Source organism: Dysidea avara, chromosome 5 (genome assembly GCF_963678975.1).
Source record: "Dysidea avara chromosome 5, odDysAvar1.4, whole genome shotgun sequence".
NCBI lineage: Eukaryota > Metazoa > Porifera > Demospongiae > Dictyoceratida > Dysideidae > Dysidea > Dysidea avara.
The window spans coordinates 13,687,511-13,705,398 of NC_089276.1; the positions used below are offsets into that span (position 1 = coordinate 13,687,511).

The 17,888-nt window shown below is 39.0% G+C and overlaps 3 protein-coding genes across 6 annotated transcripts in view; 2 read left to right on the forward strand and 1 right to left on the reverse strand.

Annotated features, from left to right (window-relative positions):
• LOC136256457 (RUN and FYVE domain-containing protein 2-like) overlaps positions 1–1,129 on the reverse strand; it is a 20,555-nt gene extending 19,426 nt beyond the window's left edge. The window contains exons 1-2 of the mRNA XM_066049420.1: positions 854–1,129; positions 421–538 (exon numbers count right to left, since the gene is read on the reverse strand). Coding sequence (XP_065905492.1) covers positions 421–538; positions 854–1,073 — 338 coding nt within the window. The 5' untranslated portion in view covers positions 1,074–1,129. The remainder of the gene's footprint in view (positions 1–420; positions 539–853) is intronic.
• The window catches only part of LOC136256458 (putative cystathionine gamma-lyase 2), a 67,416-nt gene that overhangs the window by 32,685 nt on the left and 16,843 nt on the right, over positions 1–17,888 (forward strand). The window lies entirely within an intron of this gene.
• Positions 1,128–12,170, forward strand: LOC136256456 (splicing regulatory glutamine/lysine-rich protein 1-like). 4 transcript variants are annotated; one of them, XM_066049418.1, is made up of 9 exons: positions 1,128–2,150; positions 2,398–2,532; positions 3,328–3,412; positions 6,162–7,599; positions 9,042–9,204; positions 9,803–9,863; positions 9,922–10,035; positions 10,305–10,487; positions 11,897–12,170. In XM_066049418.1, the coding sequence occupies exons 3-9, from the start codon at positions 3,385–3,387 to the stop codon at positions 12,028–12,030; spliced, it is 2,121 nt and encodes a 706-aa protein (XP_065905490.1). In that variant the 5' UTR covers positions 1,128–2,150; positions 2,398–2,532; positions 3,328–3,384; the 3' UTR covers positions 12,031–12,170. The 4 variants fall into 4 exon arrangements, with proteins under 4 accessions (XP_065905490.1, XP_065905491.1, XP_065905488.1 ...); XM_066049419.1 differs by having other exon boundaries at positions 1,128–1,337; positions 1,609–2,532; XM_066049416.1 differs by having other exon boundaries at positions 1,128–1,337.

The following is a 17,888-nucleotide window of genomic DNA, read 5'->3' on the forward strand; positions in this document are numbered from 1 at the left end:
GACCGGGAATTTATTTTAGATTGGCCTGACTGACGTCTGGCATTTAATCAAGGTAGAATAACATTACTGCATAGAAAACAGTGATAAAGTGTGTGGAAATATAAACAAGGGTAGTCAAGGCTTAAAATGATTGGAAAATAGTTGTATCATACATATCTGCATGCACTCAAGACTCGTCCGGACTGCTCACATGATTACTTGTAGTACTGTCATCCCTCAGAAGGCTCTAAACTCAAGCAACAGCAACAAGGGAACAATTAAAGCCATTAACAGTAATAACCCGGGCCTCTATTTGAGACCAGGTGTTTGTTTTCCAAAGGTGCTGGAAACCCCCCTGGCTTGTAATCGAGACAGGTGTTTAATTGAATGTGGCTTTTTTTATGACTGATCAACACATATGTAATTACTATCCAGATTTACTTTATTCCTGGGATTGCTTTAACTGCTAAGACTGTCTCTTGGAAATCACCAGATGCCTTTTCAAGAGTTTCAACAAATCCCCAAAATCCTCTTTTACCTCCCAGAAGATTTTTCTTCACTATAGAAAGAAAAATAAATCTTACATGCTTTTTCCTAGAATATTTACACTACAATGTACATAGCAAGAGACTAGAAATTTTTGACTACATAGACATGAAACAATACAAGTACATGATCACAGATTAGACCTAAGCAATCACCACGATGGAGAACTAGTACGTATCAGGTTCCTCTCTTGCACACCATAAACATAGCAGCAATACACGAGTGTCTACTGACAAAAAAAATCGTAGAAACAAGGACTGCAAAATAATCAGCAAGTTGCTAGAATGTATTACAGAATGCAGAACTACTGACTACTACACCCGAGCACCTTTCAGCCGGTGATCCACAACATACTCCAAGACGATGCAAAGCTGCTGTAGCTTTAAATGGCTATCGTCTAAAATTTTGCCATCTTTCATCGCACTTTCTATCAGCCCTTTGATGGCAAGTTTCGACATATTCAGCAGGTTAGTTCTCTCCACACTTTTATACGTATTTTCTTCAGAATGCTGCTGACTAGACGAATCCCGCTCAGCGTTGCTGGACATGGTTGTCCAAAACACCGACTTTTGTTGTTCGCAACTCTATATAATGCCCACCTTGCTTTGTATCACGTGAGAATTTAAAATGGAGTGTTATTTCATGTTTCCTGTGATGCGTTTGAAGAGAGATTAACGCAGTTTGAGGGTTTTGCAGTTTCGTGTTTGAAAAGATTCACGCTTAAGTGCTTCTTGAGCGATTTTTTTCCAAAGATGGATGATTTAGATGATCTTGACCTTCTACGAAAGAAAGCTTTAGAGTCTCGCAAGAAGGTACTCCTGTATGGATTCGCATACTATTCAAAATAATTGTTGGTTTATTGTTTACGTGTTTGTTGATTTAATACATCTTGGAATGATTATGTAACATACTGTGATGTAATTGTGTATGTACTGTATATGAATTGTAACGTTCAGTTTGTGTACTGAATTGTTTATTTTCACAAATTGTCGTAGCTTTAGTGAATCTCTTCTGAAGAAATTAAGTCTACAGAGAATGTGACTGTATCGTGTATTACTATATTTATCTCATTGTTGCATGTAGACTGCCAAATTTGGATGTAGTCCATTCTATTAATATCCCGGACATATCCATCACTCTTATTTCTCAGCATTCCTTTTCACACTGGCAGGAAATGTATATTTGTATCTCTGACAAAACTGTTCATGGTGTGCATTAAAAAGAACTTGCATTTAAAGAGCTACCAAGCATCTCAAATCAAGTTATGGACTTGCATTTTTAAAGAGCTGCCAAGTATCTCAGATCAAGTTATGGACTCACATGAAACGAATTTCAGAAGGAACGAAAGCTTGATACTATTCTGGTAACCATTCTATCATATCAGCAAGAAATTCAGCTGTCAAGTCATCTAGTTTTTTTTAAGTAAACAAAAGGACACAAACCATTAACAACATGTTACACTTGGATGGAGTAGTAAACGAACAGGTTGCTAATACCTGAATCTCATCAGTGAGGAATTAGTTTTAACACATGGAGGACTTCGTGACTGACAGTATATATTTTTGTGAAGTGGACAGAGTGAAATTAAAAGTGCTTTGTTACTGAGAGTTCCGCTAATCTTTTTGGTAATATACATGTGTAAACTATAATGTGTATGAATGGTTTAACAGCTGATGACAGGTAGTTTTTTGGTTACTGATTATGCACGTAACTTTAACTTGCAGAACAAGCAAACAATCTATGTATATAGAGATGGTATATTTGTGTACATGATTCGTGTATTTCTGTATACTGTTACACACAATGTGTATCCATTCAAAGTTCATCCGTTGGGACATGTGTCATTATAAGTGTACATTTGTGTGTTGTTAGGAGTCTGAACGTGATGAATTACGGCTTCATCCTGATGAGGACCTGGAGACAAGTTATGCTGCCAGAAAGAAATCAGCTAGGAAGAAGGTTGCTAAGAGGAAATCTGCAAAAGAGACCAGCAAGAAAGGAGAAGAGGTTAGGTTTTTATAGTATATAATTATAGAGTTTTCTGTATTTTGGGCTACTGTAAATCAGGAGAATTCTTTAAAAATTCAACACAGCATTTTGTAAAGTTGTCAAAGCAAGTAATTATGAAGTATTATATATGTTAGAAAGGAGATAGCCACTACTGCATTTGCTGTAGCTAGCTCACGATATTATACACTTGTATGTAGCAGCTCAGTAAGATCCGATTAATGTATAATGACTGCAAAGCTCCTCACAATTTGATGTTCACTGTGCTGAAGTGCAGTAGAATTAACGAATTAACTTCCCCACCATGAGAGTTAATGATTGTTATTACTGTCAATGCAGACAATGCATGACAAAACCGTATAGATATTTTGGACAATTATAGTACTTATGTGTAATATCTGCTCATATATGTTAAAAGCTCAACTTTTCACCGATACTGACATCGGTGCACCTCTAAAAGGAGGGCACTAAGTCCATGAAAAATGCATTGTTCGTACTACGGTATGCCAAAAGGCACTTGTCTGACTGAAGCAACGTTGAACAGTGAAGAAATCAATCCCTTAGCCTGCCATTATCGAGTTACACTTGTCTAAAGGCATCAGTAAGTCAGTTACTCAGTCAGTCACTAGAAAATTCTGTGTATAAACCAATACTGCCTCATCATCGTCAGGGAAAAGTGAGGCTGGTTTTTTGGGTGATGTTTATACTTTGTGGTCCCTACTGTATATATAGTACTATGGTTACTGTATGATGAGGTTGAGATGGTCGGTGTATATATTACTTGTTTTCATGTAGACCCCTAAAGCTAAAGATGAGCCAGTGGCACACTTTATAAACCCCCATGGAGGGTTCATGGCTTATTCTACATTGTCCCTTGCAGGTAAGTGGGTTTGTATGTGTAGAGTTTTTCTGTGTATTTATATGGGACTTTAGCATGTGTGTGTGGTGTGTGTGTGTGTGTGTGTGGGACATGTATACACACAGCTAATGAAGCTGGATAATCGTAGTACAGTAATCTCAGAGATTTCCCTAGCAAGAGCAGTAGAACTGTCCATTTGCTACCAATATCAAAGTCAAATTTTAATTATATTCATTCTTTTTTTTTTACCACGTCAAAAGAGTTTTTAGTATGGCACTGCTCACTGCTCTACTGCTGTTTAGGGAAGCCCCTGAATCTCAGACACTTGTAAATTGCTTCTGGTGCATTCTCAGGTACCTGAGAATAACATGCTACTCCAGAAAATTTTAGTATTTTTTGATTCTCGTAGATTGCTTCTGAGGCACTTTCTTTTAAGATTACGGTAAACCAGAAATACCGCATGCCATACTTTAGGTTATAACTCGCCTTTGCTAATAAGCACACATCTTTACTTACTGGTCCATTACAGTCCATAGACTAGTCTAATAGGTTGGGAGATTTGAAGCTGCTAGTGTTAATCGCTCAAGAGTTATAGTGTGGTTTGTGAAGGGCTTCCAAGCGTTACTACAGGTCAAATCGCTGGGAAACTATTACCATTTTTGCCAAGATGATTAGTGAAAACCAGCCAGCAGACACATGGGCAGGGACAGAAAGCCATTAAGAAAGGCTTGCTTTAGCAATCCGAGTGCAGTGCAGTGCACGAAAACAGTCGTACTGGCGTGAGCGCCACAGGCTATTAGCCCGCACTAAGGCTATTTCCCACAAAGAGTGCTTAAAGCACTTTAATACACCGCAAAAAGTGCTTTATTGCAATAAAACATGCAATAAAGCACTCTTTGTGGACAATAAAGCACTGTTTGCCCTAAAGTGTACTTTATGAAATTTAAAGTGCACCTTTTCCTTTGATCTCGCCCATGTAGAGCTGGGCAATATTTCAATATAATTATTGGCAATATCGCGATATTGAACTACACAATATATCGTATCGAGGTAAATTATAGAGCCACAATAATATCGTCTATGGGGAAATTCCTGGCACCATTTTACATTCTATGATATAATATGATGCAATAATGTGTTATGTAATGATACTAGTCTTACTGCTTGACAAATTTAATTATACTCAATATTTAGTCATATCATGAATATAAGCTTGTCAATATATCGAATATTGGGGGCCATTAGTGGTGAATTGGTGACCGCCGTGTGTCATCATTTCAGAACACTGATTTCTTCATACAGTGAACTATAATCCGAGTGTGTTGGATTAGCAAGGATGTCGGATTGTTGAGGTAGTATTACATAGAGAATGTCTTTTTGGTATACAAAACAATGTCAAATTATAGAGGTATTCTGAATTACAGAGATGTCGGATTAGAGAGGTTTCAGTGTAACGGTTTTGTGATTCTTCGTGAAAATCACACCATTGTGAAGTGCAAACACAATAGAATTCAAATATCTATCAGACCTTATCTAACCTCTTGGTTGATATTTTGCGCAGTAACCATTGGCTCACATGAATTATACTTTCAAGCATCACTTAAGTGCATTGCATAATTTTATGTACCACTCTGCATGGGCAGTTCAAAGGCGCCACGAGTGCTATAATTCGTATATAGCATTGCTGCACTAACCGCAGCGAGTGCATTATAATTTATAATGCACCGACCGCAGTGCAATATATTTATATTGCACTGGCTGCGGTTTTGTGCTACATTGCACAAGTGCCGGCGGCTTAGGCCGCTACGACACCTCACCTAATAGGTGGCAGGACGCTACACTGTTTACTCGAATTCTTATATAACCTAACATGTTGTGGGGCCATACAGGGAACGTCACTACTACATTATACATGCAATCTAAAAACAGCCAATGGCGATCAAAGAGGCAAACACGGCAGGTAAAACTCTATTTACATATATATATAAACGTAGTTACATACCTTACTAGTTTGATCGAAGCTTCCACCTTGACAAATCGCTTTTTAAAATAATGTTATTCTAATTGAAACTCACCATGACAATTGATTGTGGCGTAGCCATGTGATTGTATGGTCAAGGCCATGCTTGATACGTAATAATGTCGTTAGTTTTAGAGCGCCACAATCGATATCGGTATTCTACCTTATAAAAGAAATGTAGCTGCAGTGTTGGATCTTTCCACCTATTAGGTGAGAGGTACATAACAGTTATACAACGTGCACTTGAACTGATATTATATAGTTATACAACGGGCACGAGTGCTCTGCCTGATATAAACGCACTCGCCTTCAGGCCTAACGGCCCTCAGACTCGTGCATTTATACAGGCAGAGCACTCGTGCCTGTTGTATAACTATATAATATCAGTTCACGTGGGCTTGTCCTACCCTCCTGGCACTACTGTATCAGCGTACTATCAATACATGTATAACTGATTGGCCACTACCTCATTTTATTGATGCTATTATCATGGCAGCACTAGTATTAATCTCTCAACTATCCCCCTGCACTGTATTTTCCATGCACACGCTTGGTTTTGTTTTAACTACAATACATGGTACCCATTTGTAATCTTTTGTGATCGAATGTAGTGTGTGTGTGCGTGCGTACGTGTGAAATTGGAAGCAACCCCTTTACTGTATGCAGGTTCAATAACAAGTATCCTACATAGCAACATACACTGTACCTTACCATTGTGTGCATGTATTTTTGTATTTTTCTTCTTTAAAGTGAAACGTACATCAGATATGGGCCATTTGTCACCAATTTCTTCAGACTCTCCATCACCTGTTAACCTACATTCTACTGAAGAGAAACTGCAAGCTCTGGCAGCTGCTGCTGCTGCTAAATCTAAACCCAAACCTGTTGAAAGTAAACCACCGGCTACTGATAAACCTGTTGTACAGGCTAAACCAGTTGCTGCTACATCAGTAAAGTCTACAAAACCTGATATAGTTGATAAAGGTAAGGAATCTAAAAAGGAACAAGCAGCTAGTAGCAAACCAGCAAGCAAATCAAAAGAAAGACGCTCTCGTTCACGTAGTTCATCCTCCGGTTCATCATCATCATTTTCAAGTTCTTCTGCATCAAGTTTTAGCTCAAAGAGTTCTTCTAGTCAGCGTCGTAAGAAAAGAAGGCACTCATCAAGTAGCTCAAGTTCTAGTCATTCTTCATCTTCCCTCTCAACGTCATCCAGTAGTTCAAGCTCATCACGTTCTCATCGCAGTAGTAGTAGCAGTGGTAGTGGTAGCAGAAAACACAAGCACAGATCTAGACAACGTTCATCAAAGGAACGACAAAGCCATCGCCGTCACTCAACTGAAAGAGAGCATGACAAAAATCGTAGCAGAAAGCGACATGATGATCGTGATAATGATAACGAGGGTGGTCGTCATTTTATTAGAGGCTCGTCTCGTTTTATTTCACAAAGAGGCCGTGGAAGAGGAGATTTTCATCGGCCAGGTGGATTTCAGAGAGATAGAAATTACCCTGACGGGGACAGACCTCAGAGATTTTTTCAACGTGAGCCTCAAGATTATCGTAGAGAAGTTAGAGTACAGCGACCCTTCAATCGTCCGTCATTTGGTAGAGGAAGGCAAACCTTTAGACCAAGCTTCAATCCACCTCAGTTTCGTAATGTCATTGTGCGGTCTAGAGGCAGGGACTTTAGAAACCAACAGCAGAGACCGATTGGTGGACGGTATAGGCCTGGCTTCCAATCAGACTATAGGAGACCAAGTGATCGTTTCTCAAATAAGAGGCACCGGGAAGATGATTCCCCTGAATATGACAGACAGCGTAGGAGAGTACACAGTGAGTCGTCAGACCATCATCGTTCATCAAGAGTGGAGCACAGGGGGTCTCGTTCAAATTATGACTCTAAAATTGGTGCCCCCATAAAGGAATCCAGAGATCCTGGTGACCGCAGGCCAAGGTCGTACTCAGATTCTAACCATTCTAGACACAGTGAAAATAAATCAAGTCCTCGTCGCCCTAAGAGTCCTGCAAAATCTACTGGCAGTAGAAAGTCTGATGATGAAGAGATGGAACCTGAACTGGAATTGCAGCCAGAATCTGATCTAGAATTAGAGCCATCCAGAATGGAGATTGATGCTCTTCTTGAACAACCTCTTAGTGACATAGACACTGGAGTGTCTAACAAGAAAAGGTATGTACCATGTGATGGTGGAACTTTTTGTATGAACACTATGGTAGTAGCTACTCCATAAATTAACACCTAACAAAATACTGTGTGATCACCAAAATTTATTGCCATTTCAATGAGGCAACCTCACAACTGTAATATGCCATTTAGTTGAAACTTAGACCTGCTATGTGGAAAGAAAGTGTTGTACGTGTGGAACATTTTGTACTTCACTGAAACCCTCATAAGGGACACCCGAAACTTTGACACCTTGATAATCAAGACACTTGTCCATTGGTTGGGTCAGCAATGCGAAAAATTGATATCCTCCAATCAACTACCTAACTATTGTCATGTGTTAGGCTAAGTGTAACTTCAATAACATCAGCGTGGCAGCCAAGTTTGTAACTTTTTTCTGGTAGAAAATGATACAAATGTCTTAAAAATCACATGATTTTTTGTTGCAGAAGTTCGTAGGGTTCCTCGTATACCATGATGTTCACTCTTAACATTGTTCAAGTAGTCTATCATCATCTCAAAGTATCAGTGGTTTGATTTTATTGGTCAGTTTCTGGTGGCAGTGTGGCTTTTGGTGACAAGCAAGATGTTTCTTCCTCTGGAGCACAGGACAAGCAGAGCAGCAACTGCGCCTTGGGTCAGCAATAACCAGTACTAGGTAAAGTACCTGCATGCAGAGTATGGTTATAATTGAAACTTGTTAGCCATCTGGCTGAGCCATCTATATGCTGAAATCCGGCCGAAATGATGCAATTTCTGGAAACAAATACCAGAATGGTTAATAAATCAGTGAAACAGTTTCCAACAGCAAGGATATGAAGCTTATAAACACCTAAGAATATGGCTATCTTGCCCAGTAAATGCATAGAGCAATCCAATGCATGAATACTAGTACTTTACGTAGTACTGGTCATTGCTGACCCACTGCTGCTCTGCTTGTCCTGTGCTCCAGAGGAAGAAACATTTTGTTTGTTGCCAAAAAGCCGCACAGATCATGCTGCCACCAGAAACTGACCAATAAAATCAAACCACCGATACTATGAGTTGATGATAGACTACTTGAACAATGTTGAGAGTAAATATCATGGCATACGAAGAACCCTACAAACTGCTGCAATGAAAAATCACATGATTTTAAGACGTTTATATCGTTTTCTACCAGAAGAAAGTGACAAACTTGGCTGCCACGCTGGTGTTATTCAAGTTACACTTAGCCTAACACATGACAATAGTTAGGTAGTTGGTAGGAGGTTATCGATTTTTTGCATTGCAGACTCTACCATTGGTCCCATTTGTTTTAATGTACACACATTAAGAATCTAAATCATGACGTCTCAATAACGAGGACACTTTCACTGAAGTATTCTTTTGTGTGGGGGGTGCACTGTATATACCCTTATTAGGCAGTAATTATATTGAGTGACATTTTAGTGTATTGTTCTTGGCAGTGACAATGGCAAGAATAAAGCAGGCAAGAAAAGAGCAGCCAGTTCATCATCAAGCACTAGTGGTTCCAGTAGTAGTGGTAGCAGTAGTTCAGCTAGTAGTCCAGACAGGAACCAACAGATCAAGTCCCCTATTAGAGTTAGCCCAGAAAGAAGAGATTATAAGGTGTGTTTGTTGTTATGAGTGCAAGAATGAACTACATGCAGTTTGCTTATGTGACTGTATCTTTGAGAGTAATGTTACAGTATTACAGGGATGTGGTGTTTTTATTGAGCAATGCCTATTGTTTACATCTAGTGTTTCGTATAACTGTAGGTTACGTGGCTTATTCCTTTAACAAACTTTGTTTCGCTTTTGTGTCAAGTGTCCTAACTCCACTAAACTTAATGTGATTTGTTCATCTCAATACATAGAGACGGTTGCTTATTTGTAAGTATACAACAGTGGCCTTCCACACAGTCTGCGATAGGGGGACATTTAGTCCTTGTTATGAAGTCTCACATGTATCAGCCTAGTTTAGGGTATTTGTTATTTACTTCATTTGGAACAAAATTTATCCACCAAATATTTCCAAAGTCTCTAAGGTGTTGTGTTCTATTGTGTGATTGAGAGCATCTCACATGAATCAATGAGCCTTTATAGGATAATTTATTCTGAGTTTTTTGTGGTGCTACATTTTACAATATTATTTCTTGCAAGAAGGTACAGTGTTTGGATATATGTACGCTGGTATTGTAGTTACTGTTTGTGTTGTTTTCTTCAGAGTAAACAAGGTGCTGTAATCCGTCGCAATGATGAGAACTCTCACCACACAAGATCTCAAGGTGAATTGGTGCATTTATTGATGGACATCTCAAGGTATGATGATGTTTCATGTAACAGGCCAGAAGAGATTCTTCACAGAATCAGCGTCTAGTTTGGAGAAAGTGTCTAAGAGACTGAGACCAGACTTGGCTCTGAGGTTGGGTCCTGATCCTGACCTGGCACAACAACAGGGTAAGTGATGGCATAGTTCCAGTACTGCTTAGGACCTGTAAGAACCCCATCTACCATCATGTATGAACTACACTGTACCTGGACTCAGTTTTGAAGTGCGTCTAACTGAAGTCCATAATGAATGTTCTATTAGAATTGAGTACATTAAACATTGACACTTACGTGTGTGTACGTACATACGTGATATAAGGACCATGTAAGTCGGCCAGTAGGTACTTTGCCAGTACAAGTATGTGTATGCACTTTAACATGTTTTGTACTTTATACAGAGGATTTTGTACCAACCAGACAAAGATTTTATAACAACTCGGGACCAGGAAGAGGTGACGCACTAGAGATTGCTCGGCAGTTTAGACTTCAGAAGAAACAAGCCACCAGAAAAGTCAGCGTCAGTAAACCAATCTCAGTGAGCACTGAAGTAGTAGAGAAATTACCTCCTAAAGTTGTTGCAGGTATGTGTTACAGATACAGTAGACTCAAGTTATCCGACCCTTGTTTATCAGAAATGACTGTTCTATTAAAGTTTGCAAACGGATTCTGAAACTTCACAAACTTCGTACTAGTTAGAATTTATTTTTTAAATATTTTTTGCAAATACTGTATTGAGGTCAAAACTTTGACGGTATCCAATTTACTACTCCTGCTTTCATGTGACGTCCATCAACCATGTGAAAGCGTCCAAATGCTATGCATGTCTTTATAAAAAGATTGATATCTTCTTTTAGCTATCGTTTGCCACTATTATTACCTATTGCTTTTCTTGTACCAGTTCAACGCTCCAGTGGTTCTTTGCAATGAGTATTGGTCCACTAGTAAGTATCAAGTGAAAAGGACACAGTATGTGTATTTCAGACAAAACTGAAATTTGCCATTTTGTTCATATTATTATTATTCATAATAATATTATTCTTTTACAGGCATAGTGAAGTTTACAAGGAGAATCCTAGGATAAAAGTAGCAAGGCTTGCTGAATGGATCATTGTGCATGTCCATGACCTATTTTTGATTTCGTTTTTGGATGGAAGCACCCCAAACTGGGCTGTTTCTTTTTGCCAAAATGCCATTATGCACTAGAAGCCATGCAAGATCGCACTCATAGTTAGGTTTTTCGGTGTGTGCTGCTTGTGGCTAATAGAATCTGTCTTTATTAAACTCAGTATAGGCCAGGAAGCTTATTCTGTGCTGAAGACTGTTGCAAGGTGGTTCTTTCGCTCCATGATTATTGTACGTGGGCGGGTTATCCAGATTAAAACTCTAATAGAGCAGTCACTTAAATACTCTAATAATACAGTCAAGTGTATAACAACAATCCTTGCACTGAATTTTCCAGCTATTAAAGGCACCAGTAATGTAAATTGCAGCTCATATTAGGAGACTCTCAGCCTGTATGCACATTGCCAGTTTCATGTGTGTACTGAAACATTGACAGCGTTACTATGCAGAATGTAAAATTACACTATTCACCACAGTCTTCATTATCAATCAAAGAAATCCATAATCCATCATGGATTAATAAAAAGTACATAAACTAGATTAATAAAAATTGAAAATTTTAATAGGGGGGGATAGGGATCACTGAAAAAAGCCACGAAACAAGAAGGGATCGCTAACCACAAATCCCTATTTTGACTCATTTCAAAATGACAGAGCATGTAACTAAAGATTTATGACAGAGAGTCAAAATAGGGATTTGTGGTTTACATTACCATCCCAGCGATCCCTTCTTGTTTCATGGCTTTTTTCAGCGATCCCTATTCTCCCTCTTAAAAGTTTCAATTTTTTATTCATCTATTATTATTATATAATGTTAACGTTGTTATGGTGTATTTTATTAATGAAGTCATGTCTCACTTCTTAACAGAGGAGAAGCTAAAGCAGGTTGATCCTGAGAAAGAGAAGGAGTTAAATGATCGGATACAAAAGATCAAAGAACAAAATGAAAAGATTTTAGAGCGTAAGAAAATGATTGAAGATGACATTGAGCTGTATGCCTGATCTACTAACCACCTCACCACACTGTAGACACTTCATACTTTTGTAGTAACACTGTGTAGTTATGGTAGGATACATTATTGTGATGTATTTATTTTCCTTTTTTTTTGAAATTTATTTTGCATGCTGAGAGCTATACAACAGTCCCTTACAATTATGGATAGTAATTCTATATATATATATGCCACCATGGCCATAAGTCAAAAGCACACACAGGTTCTCACATGCAAAGATCATAATACTAGTTCAACTATTAAGGTTCTATATCTACAAAAATATCTTATAAAAATTGGTTCAGTGGATACTACCAGTCAGAGAAGATCTGAATCCTCTTGTTATTGATGTCACTAATGTAAATGTCACCTTTCCAATTAAGAGCTACTCCACAAGGGACATTAAATGTACCAGGACCAGTTCCCTCAGTGCCAAAGGAGTGTATGTGGTGTCCTTGTTGGTCAAAGATGGATACTCGATGGTTGTTTGAGTCAGCGACGAAGATGAAATCATTACGGTCAACAGTCATACTACGTGGTCCTCTCAACTGACCCTTGTCAGCACCATAGCTACTAAATTTGTCAATGTAATTACCATCCAGTGTAAACCTGTATATGCAGTGATGATAAAGGTCAACCACAAGCAAATGATTATTCCTAGTAATTGCTACATCACGAGGACTACGCAACTGTTGTCTCCCAATGATCTGGTGGAATGTACCATTAGTGAGGAACACTGAGATGCGTATGTTAGTACTGTCAACAACATACACTTTATCATTGTGAATAGTGAGCCCTCTAGGGTGCTTCAAGTGACCATTTTCATATCCTAACTTACCAAAATGCATCAAATAGTCACCATTATTATTATACTTCTGTACCCGGTGGTTGCTACAATCCCCAATATAGAGATGACCATCATCATCAAATGCAACTCCTTCAGGACCAAAAAAGTGACCATTGTTGGAGCTTCTTCTATCACCAATCTTCTTGACCTATTGATCCTCACCATCATATAGGTACACACAGTGGTTAGAGTGATTAGCTACTGCCCATTTGCCATTCCAACTAAATCCAATACCCCAGGGTTGACCCATGTCACCATTGTTGTTAATTATTTTAGTAAAACAAGGGAGATCATCTATACATATGAAGGTAATTCTTTGGACAGTTAGGGCTGGTTTGCTATCACCAACCATCATTGTCAATAAGTACCACAACAAGTTATTGACACTGGCTGGAACAACTAAGGTTGGAGGGCCTGTCCTGCCAATTCTGCATTATTTCTGTGCAAGACAACAAATTATGGAATATAAACATGATATATTATATATATATAATATATTGATAAGATAGCTGGCCATTGCAAAAAAAACAAAAACAACAACAAAAAAAACAACAAGAAATGTGTAGAAGAAAAGTATTAGAAAAAAGTGCCATGAGTGGGTTTGACCCACCAATCTTCATTTCACTTTACCATTGTGTCATGATTTTGTCTTTGTACTGCTTTTAAGCTTTCAGGAATAATTTGGGTGGTAAACTACAAACTTTAAATGTCAATATCTCATGACCTATGTATGCTATCCATTTACAACTAGGATATAATTATTTTAGACCTCCTACAAATATTATAAAACTCAGGATGAAATTCAAACCTCGACATGGGTATTGTGGATTAGGCTTCTTTGTGGTGGTGTGTTTTGCCGTCTCTGTGCACCAGTATTAAGAGTCTATTTTCAGATTCTGAGCACACTCTAAGCATACTGCAGAAGACTGTTTTGCTTGGTCAGCAAAGTAAAAGGCATATGGCCATGTATCATGTAAGCCTTGCGCCATCGACAAATCTTTAGTATTTATTTTCTTCGTGTTTGTCCACATGCACTTATGAATACCAGAAACAAGTATGGACAAATACTATGTACTTAACAATTGTACAATTCCATTAAATTCAAATAGGGATCATATTACTGAAAAGGATCATTTACACCTAACACACAAATTTAATCATACTTTAGCCTAGCTGTACAGTAGTAGCAGTATAATGACATGGCTAAAATTGCATGCACATTAGGCATAAATAATCTCTTGTTTCAGTAATATGATCTCCACTATAGAATTCGCTTGTATTTGTAAGCAAAGATGTTGTACAAACACTTATGATGGTAATAGATGTGATGGGACCACAAATGGTTGACTCTGTATTGCTTCCAACCAGCATATATGAATTAGAAACACATAAAATCATTGACTGCTTTATAAGAGTGACAGGAGGTGTGTTGAGTGACACGTCAAATACCAACAGCCATACAGTGAAAGAGATCAATAAATTTAAAGTTGCCACAGTGGAAATTGGGTACTTGTGCTCTAGTAACACCTGTTATGTACACAAGTTAACTGTTGTTCAAGTACCACACTATTAGTTGCTTTATAAACACTAAACTGGCCACAATAACTTACAAAGTTGTGTGCAGTTCTAAGCTAGATTTCAGTATGTTTTCTTCCAGTGGTGTGATGAGCAACACAATCTTGAGTTTACATGTAGTTTGGGATAGCTGGTGACAGTAATGAATAGGATCACTGTATTCTGCCAGATGTCAAGTGGACACAATGGGTAAACGGGTAAGCCCTTTGTATACAATGTATATTTGAATGTAAATATGCTGCTTGTTTGCACATCCTGTACCAATAACTGTGCTAATAAACAAGGTTGACAATAACTGATTGTCAAGTCTGATTATTCGTATGACTCTCATAGAATCACAAGTATTTTGCAAAATCTTACAGAGTAAAGGAAGTGTTTTGATGAGCAATGTTTCAGAATCTCAGAAACTTGAGCATATTATACATGCCATGTACATGCACAACTTAGCTTGACAGGTGTAGTACGGAACTAAACAATAGTAAACTCCATATCCTATAAGCTGTGTCTACAATCAATCAGTACCACATCTTCCACTATACACAACTTACTGATGGGGTGATTGAAAATGTAGAAAGCACCTGAAGTGTAGAGTGAATTGAATAGCTACAATAGGCCATCCCAAATAAATTTCCTGTTTCCCGTCCTGATCTCAGGCATATTTGCATGTGGACGGGCGGTCCATTACCATTATTTCATTATGAGATTGGAAGCTTTTCAAGCCATTATTTGCCTGGCACAGCTATAAAATGCTGCACAAAAGCATGTTCCTTCTTTTTAAAGTTGCAAAATAACACAAACATGAAGTTTGTGCTGACTTGATAGCACCGCTGGCACTGTTTTTACTAAGCCTGTCAGTATGCAAGAGTAACCGGGAAGAATACAGAATGGAATATTTAGAGCTGACAGTAATCAGATGCGGGCGGTGGACAGGAAACAGGAAATATCAGTATTTGGAGTTGCCATAGCCATTATAATGCAAACTACTCTAATAGAACATTCAGTACTAGCCAGTACTCAAGAGTTATGAAGTAAACAGAATCTAATATGGAGGGCACTGAAAATAATTACTCACCACTCCCCACTCTAGTCGTATGGAAGCATAGATTCTCTAGACAATCTATCACTGAAATAAGCCATGGCCAGAAAACAAAACGTTATCATTCTCACAATCTGTAAAGTATATATGCTGCCATAGATTCTCAACATCACACGGCAGTAAAACAAACACACTTACCATTGATTCGGCCGTTCACCCTTTGATGCAGTCTTGAACTTTTTCCCTCCTTGTGAGCAAACAAAATCTATTTCTGTATACCTTAGATTTTCATTGTACACCTTCGATGGTGCACGTCTCACTGCTGAGTCGATTGTTCTAGATCGCTGAACGTTCAATTGGACAAATTCAGTTCTTTCAAACACAGAAACTTTGTCTTTAAGGTCATTGTAACTAGCGAACTCGTCTCCTACACAAAACATCTGGCATCTGACAAAAAAGATGCAGAAAGAAACGTGAAAAAACCTGCTCAAAGCCAGGTGTAGTTTTCGAATTAAATAAACCGTGTACTATCCGTAAAATAATAACATCACGTGACTACCGTGTGAATAGCACGGAGCTATTATTACGTGACCATGCGAATAGCCACTCCGTTTCTTTATTAACGAGCATCGTAACAAAAAATCTAAGTGTTGAGATAGCTGGGTAGTCCAGACAGCCAGGCCATACCCAGTGCGTTGGGTAGGGCACAAGGAGCTGATGTTGAGACTAGGCGTTAGGGAGAGCACATTAGCACTCCGTGAAATTAAAGCTCACGTGATCTCACGTGACCTGATGACGTCACACAAGCACACGTTGTGTGATACGTTATCGTCCGGGTGCATTTGTTAGGTGCAATCTGTGAATTTGCGCAGTTTATAAATTACGCTGCGCATTTTGTGAATTCATAAAATGCGCAACAATTTATAAATTGCGCAGCTCGAATGAGGACGCGGTGCGGTGCGATCGAGTGTGCAATTTACAACGGGATTCGCTAAGTTCACTCGATTGGATGCCCCGGTATGTCACATCCAGACTTCCTACTGTAGTTGTTGCTCTCTCTCTTCGACTTTAGGGCACGCATCTAGTAGTTGCCGCGAGTAGTCGACTTTAGGGAATGCGTCCAGTAGTTGCCGCGAGTAGTAGACTTTAGGGTAAGCGTCCAGTAGTTGCCACGAGTAGTAGACTTTAGGGGAAGCGTCTAGTAGTGTTAGCGTTAGGGTTAGGGTTAGAGTTCAGCTTTGGTTTCTTCTTCACCTTTAGGGTTAGGTTCTTCTTACTATATACAGCTTATTTCGTTAGTCACATTTATAAGATACAAAAGAAGGGAATCAAGGGAGCTAGCAGCGGTAGCATAATCGGTAGAACACTGGACCATCACACGGGGATCCTGGGTGCGATCCCCCTGCAATATTGCACATTTTTTTTCGCCTTTTTGGTTCACCGTTTTTTGTCTAAGTTCTGTAGGGTTATGAAATAGGGTGAAAAGAGTGATCTTCTGGTGACATGGAATCGAGTGAACTTAGTAAATCCCAATTTACGACCTACTATCGTTTCACACCTGGTAGTTCACGCGATTTAAGACCTAATTTCGTTTCACACCTGGTGGTTCACGAGACCTCCTTGTAGTTCTTATAGTGCTTGCGAGGTGTGAGCTTCAACGAGTGAGCCAGCGGCTAGTCAGTATGTCGAAAGAAGGTCACAGAGAGCTGTTCGAAAAGTTCTGCAGAACGAAGTATTTTGATCACACCACTACAAGCAAGACAGTATCAGAGGAGAAGTTTAAGAAAATCATAGACGTTTTGAATGGAATTGAAAGACTGAGCGATGTTTCAAACTCCTTCAAATACTGGGTTATTAAAACGAAGAAGTTTGCTTTATTAAACTATCCAGAGTTGAAGTTAGAAAATGTCCTATGTCTGCCAGCAATGGCGGATCCAGGATGGGGCATTTGGGGCAAATGCCCCCCCTCCCTTCAAGAAATTGCATACAAGATCGAGATACTCTAATAGAGCAGTCAATTACTCTAATAAAGCAGTCACAATGTTCATGAGGCAGTGCAGCTTACTTATAAAGCTATAAATAGGATTTAACATACGTGATATAATATATTTGGTAAAGGATAACTAGCTATTATTGTTGTGACCTTTTTTTATTTCCTCTTTAACTTTTTTCAGCAAGGTGCCCCCCCCCCCCCCCCCCCCCCTCTTTCCAGACTCTGGATCCGCCCCTGGCCAGCCAAGCAAAGAGTAAGAAATGTTGGCTACGTTGTCGCATCAGCTTCTCATTGCTCCGCTCAGCGATTGCGTGCCTTAGGGGGGCGCGCTCCCACAGTGGTTGTCCCATCAGCCATAGGGCACTTGACCTTGTACTATCAGAGGGTCGGGTGCCTTCCCCCTAATTATTTAAATTG

Excerpts from the sequence above, each read along its gene's own strand:
- LOC136256456 (XM_066049416.1), top strand. The coding sequence starts at position 1,278 with ATGGATGATTTAGATGATCTTGACCTTCTACGAAAGAAAGCTTTAGAG. Across the intron at positions 1,338-2,397 it reads CTTTAGAGTCTCGCAAGAAG|GAGTCTGAACGTGATGAATT; the intron begins GTACTCCTGTAT and ends GTGTGTTGTTAG. Across the intron at positions 7,600-9,041 it reads GGAGTGTCTAACAAGAAAAG|TGACAATGGCAAGAATAAAG; the intron begins GTATGTACCATG and ends TGTTCTTGGCAG.